At 25.4% G+C, this 5,402-nt stretch overlaps 1 protein-coding gene across 1 annotated transcript; it reads right to left on the bottom strand.

Annotated features, from left to right (window-relative positions):
- Positions 1-974: 974 nt before the first annotated feature.
- On the bottom strand, positions 975-2,887 carry LOC133820018 (putative F-box/kelch-repeat protein At3g20710). The gene is made up of 2 exons (XM_062253416.1): positions 2,869-2,887; positions 975-2,128 (listed from the first exon to the last, which is right to left on the bottom strand). Exons 1-2 carry the CDS (start codon positions 2,885-2,887, stop codon positions 975-977), a joined length of 1,173 nt encoding a protein of 390 aa, XP_062109400.1.
- Between the last annotated feature and the right edge of the window lie 2,515 nt (positions 2,888-5,402).

Raw genomic sequence — 5,402 nt, forward strand, 5'->3', positions numbered from 1 at the left:
AGAAGCGGATGCAACATGAAACCGAGAACAAAGATTTGATTCATCAATTTGAAAATTTGCATCTTGAAAAAGGTTCTAGTGGTATTGATGGAAAACTTGTAGCAAGAGCAATGGAGGTTTGATTTTTTTTCATTTTCATTGTTTGTACTTTGATAAAACTTGTAGCAAGAGCAATGATCCAAGCATTTCTAAAAATCTAAACAACTAGTACTCAAACTTTTGTTGCTTATGGCATGGTGGTAATCTAAATTCATATCACTTTTCAAAAAAATTATCGTATTAGTTCTTTTTTTTTTTAAAAGAATCATGTTATTTGGTTGGGAAGCAAATGAAGAGAAAGGTTTCCCATTTTGACTTATTTGGTTGACCATACTAGTAATTTGGAATCATATACATACTAGCCAATTTACTGTTCAGAGTGGTAGAACAAATTATTTTGAAAAACCCAAAATATCACAATATTTTTCATATATTTCTAAAAATTAATAGATTTTTGTTTAAATTACTCAAATAATATCTTAAAATAAACATAATATTATTTCTATTTTAAAAAATATTCTTTTAAATATATGACAAAAAATTTCTTCATCAAAATTTCGAAGTTCTTTTTTCCATTAATTTATATGAGTTGTTTCAGAGTTAGTGAAATTACATGTAACTGCAAAATATTTAAGCACAAAAAAGAAAAAAAAATCTCATTCTATCCTTGGATAATATTCAGAGAGATATCAAAATTATCTGTTAAAAAACTTTAATTTTTGAAACTTCAGAATTTGATTGGCTAAAATATCTCAGGAATTGAATGGCCAAACAACAAAAAATCCGAAACATTTATGCCAAAAACTAATAAAAAAAATAAATTATAGTAAGTGTAACTTCTATTGGATATATCATTCTCATAGTAAGAAATAAACAAAGTCTAACTAAATGAATAGACAACAAAAGAAGAACAAGACTAATAGTTTATATTATCACTAATTGTTTGATAATGAAACTAGACTTTTTGAATATAAAGTTGAAAAATGCAATCCTATAAGAGAAAAATTCAATCTTCTTATCTTTTTGGTTCGAATATTATAGGACATAAGAAATTCATAACGAGATGCCACATCACGACCTTCCATCAATAGCTCTTCATGGTTCCAAAAATGCAAACATCTCAAAAATTCATACTCTTTTATTGGACCAATTGTTAGATGCCTCCTCCAATAAGTATTGTCATTTTCTTCTACCATCATCCACATTTCACAATTCAAAAGGAATTTGGATCCAAATGGTTTTCTCATAAAAAGTAACACAAGCGATTCACCTTTCCATATGGTCAATTTAGCTTGGCAAGTAGTTGAAAATTTAGTGTCACATGGCAATGGTATCATACCAAATTTCTCATCACACATATCAAATGAAACAAGACATTGCTCATGTAAATTGAGCCAATAGCAAACAGATTTCAAATACACACCAATATTGTCAAACTTATTTTGACTTGGGTTCACCATATCAATCTCTCTCCATCTACTACTAACACCACCGCTATTACTAATCCATAGAGTACAAACCCGAGCTTTGAATATTGTAGCACCATTATAATTGGATTGACAGATATCGACATACTTGTAAAGATCTGTTCTTCGATCGTAGCCAAATCCATGTCCTATAGACACAAACTCCGGCCGAAATTGTGTGTGTAAAATCTTGAATTGTTTTAATGTCGGATTGAAGAAGATGATTTTTGAATCATCATTCTTGGGAAAGGCAATGATGCCATTACAATGAAGGCCCCTTGCCTGGTTTCTTAGAAAGTATAATCTTTCAATTGAATGGAGTAGATCACTCGTGGGGAGAGATTGTTCAACAACACAAGGAATAAGGTAGTCATTACGATTATCATGATCTTGATCGTGATCATAAGAAATAGTGTAAAGTGAGTCATTTAAGTGGTGAAATAAAAGTAAGGATGTAGTAGCATTGGATTTGGAATGACGATTAATGTGATCACTTATAAATGACTCGTTCTTTGTGATATTGTACCATAATTTGCACACACGCTTGAATGTTATGATAGATTCATGAGGCAACATCAATAAGATTTTCTCTACTATCTCCTTGGGTAGATATGGACAAACAACTTCAATAAACAAAGAAACATATATAAGAAAAAAATCAAAACTGAGAAAGATGATATATATATATAATAATTTTTTATGACAAGGGCTTCGAAAAGTGCCCTAATAGTGGGATTCTTTTGTGTTTTCAAAAATAGTTTTCAGTGCGATTTTTTTTATAACCGTGTATATTGTAGTTATTTAGTGCATTTGTAAATTTTCAGAAAATTTTCAGAATAATTTACAGTGCCAAAAACTAGTTTAAAAACGCAATATTTTTTTTATTGCAGGGAAAATATCATATTTGAACATTTTCAATACTGTAAATTATTCGGAATTTTTTGAAAATTTACAAAATTCTCTAAATAATTACAAATGTACACGATAAGAAAAAAAATCAAAACTGAGAAAGATGATATATATAGGAAATTTTTATACTAGAGACTTCAAAAAAAGCCCTAACAGTGGGGCTCTTTTGTGTTTGTTTTGGGTGCGATTTTTTTTATGATAGTAATTTAGAATATTTAGCAAATTTTCAGAAAACAACATGTTTTAACCTAGTTTTCGGCACTGTAAACTATTAAGAATTTTCTGAAAATTTGCACGATGCTCTAAATAGTTACAATATACATGGTCATAAAAAAAATCGCGGCGAAAACTGTTTACGAATCGAAAACACTGAGAATCCTATGCTTAAAGTGAAACCTATTTAGAAAAATTATCATATATATATATATATATATAATAAATACGAGACACTAACCTGTACTACTACCCGCCATGGCTTTCAGATTTTGCTTCTTCTTTTTTTCTCGGTGAAATATGGTGCACAGATTTTTAGTAATCCTAATATCACAAGAGAGAAGAGAAAAGCCAATTTATATAAATATATATTAAATTTAATATAGATGATTTTATAAAAGAAAACACAATATTTAAATTTAAATGGAATGTTAATCCCGGAAAGAATGATAAAGCTTGAATAATATCTCTTGCATTTTTAAAAAAAAAATCTCTTGGGGTTACAACAAAGTTTATTTTAATCCAGATTTTTGAGATAATTTAAATATTATAAATGATTTTAATTCCACAAATAAAGTATTAATGTTTTCGGATCGTGACACGAAAATTTGAATCTTTTAGAAAAATTATTTAAATAAAACCATTTGGCTACATAAGTACATATCAATAACTTATGTTAAAATATAATGATGAATTTGTAGTTATTTTTTTTTAAATGATGTTTATTTTTTCCTTTTTATTTATGACCTTACTTGAGAAAACATATAAAAATGACTGCATTTCAATAGCTTTTTCCCTCTCTACAAAACAAACTTAAAATTTTAAATAATAAAAATAAATGTTAAAAATCATATAATTTTAATCAATTTTTCTTAAATGTGCACCTGCATACACGTTAACGCTAATTTTTTTTTTTTTTTTTTTGAAGTACTTTCTCTAATTTTTTGGTTATATATACTAATACATTATAATAATATTATATATACTAATCCATATATATTTCCTTACTCTTTCATTCAAACAATCTATTCATATTGCAATACATACAAATCAATATTATTCTCATAATAATCTTCTTCATTTTTTTCAAAAAAAAATCACAATGGTGTTTTTTAAAGAAAATTGAAGAAGAATGAAGAAATTGTTTGAGCCCAACTGCTCCCTGGGCAAGCCCAATTCGCTGGCCAACTCTCGGCCCAGCTATCCAGGGCCCATCATTGCTTGTGCCCAGCAGCACCTGCAAAGAAAAAGAAGCCTAAAGGCTAAAACAATAAAACATAACATCAATATAGTAATAATTAAAAAAAACTAGTATTTATATATATAAATATTGCTTACTAATTTTTTTATTAATGAAAATCTATTTAATTTTTAAATTGACTGGTTTTACGCCTTGACATCAATATACAAAAACTAGTATTTATAAATATTATACATATATGGAGGAGGAAATTTAGGTAAAGCTCAAGGGAATTATATACATACAAATTTACAATAATAAATTCAATATTTAATTTCTAGGTAATAATATCTATATACACATGTCTGATCATATATATATATATAGTACATATATTAATATTATAGTCAACTCCGTATAAAAAAAAGAAATAGTAACTAACTATATTATATATCTATTCTATATAAAAAGTGTGTAGATAACAGAAATTTTTTGTTTTAATGATTTTTTATTTTTTTTGTTAACTTTAACGGAATATTCTTATATTTAACAGAATATTCGTATATTTAACTGTAGATTGTAAACATAATTTAAACTTAAATAAAATTAAATAAATAAATAATTAAACGAATTAAAATAAGATATTTTGAGATATTTTACTATGATAATTATTTAAAAATAATAAAACCATACGTTTTATAATTTAAATAAAATCCACGTATAATATTAATATTATATTAAACATATAATATATATTCTCTTGTTGTCAATGTCAAATTCAAAAAATAGAACAAACATAAATTTAAACAAAAATTAATTAATTAAAATATGATATTTTTAAGATATGTTATGATAATTTAAATAATTAAATCATATTTATTTAAAAATAATAAATGCATCGTATCATTTTTTTTATCTTATAAATTTGCGTGATAATTTATTTTTTATCAAGTGATTTAGAGTTCTTTTTCTTCATCAAATTCACCAAATGACATTGCGAGATACATTAGAAACTAAAAATAGTTGATATATACTATTGTCTATATTATGACTTTTTATATTCTTATTTTATTTATATTATTAATTTTTTTTAAAATATTATTGTAATTTATCTATATGTCATGTAGTCATGTATATATATATATCTATGTCGATATTGTATTTAGATGTCATATATGTAGAGATTATTAATATAAATATTTATATATGTATATATATTTTAAAAACAGTGATCCAGCTTTTATTAAAATTATACATAATGTTTACAACTTTAAAATTAATTAAACGTACATTGCACGTTGATTATACCTAGTAAATAAATAGATGCATGCATGCATTATTCTTTCATTCATTAATTTTTGTTTTGTTGTTTCAGATCCTTTTTGGGGTGATAAAAGTGGTACCCCTTTAATATATATCTTTAGTACATCACTACTTAATTTGTTACATATTTTTACACAATTTTAGAAAAAGATAAAATATTAAAAAAAAAAAAAATTATTAAATTCTTCCTACTCCTTTAAACTCAATATTTCTTTCTTAATGGGCTTTTGAATAAAATGCAGTTAGGAGTAAAAATAATACTATGTACTAAA

The sequence above is a fragment of the Humulus lupulus genome, chromosome 2, assembly GCF_963169125.1.
Source record: "Humulus lupulus chromosome 2, drHumLupu1.1, whole genome shotgun sequence".
Lineage (NCBI taxonomy): Eukaryota > Viridiplantae > Streptophyta > Magnoliopsida > Rosales > Cannabaceae > Humulus > Humulus lupulus.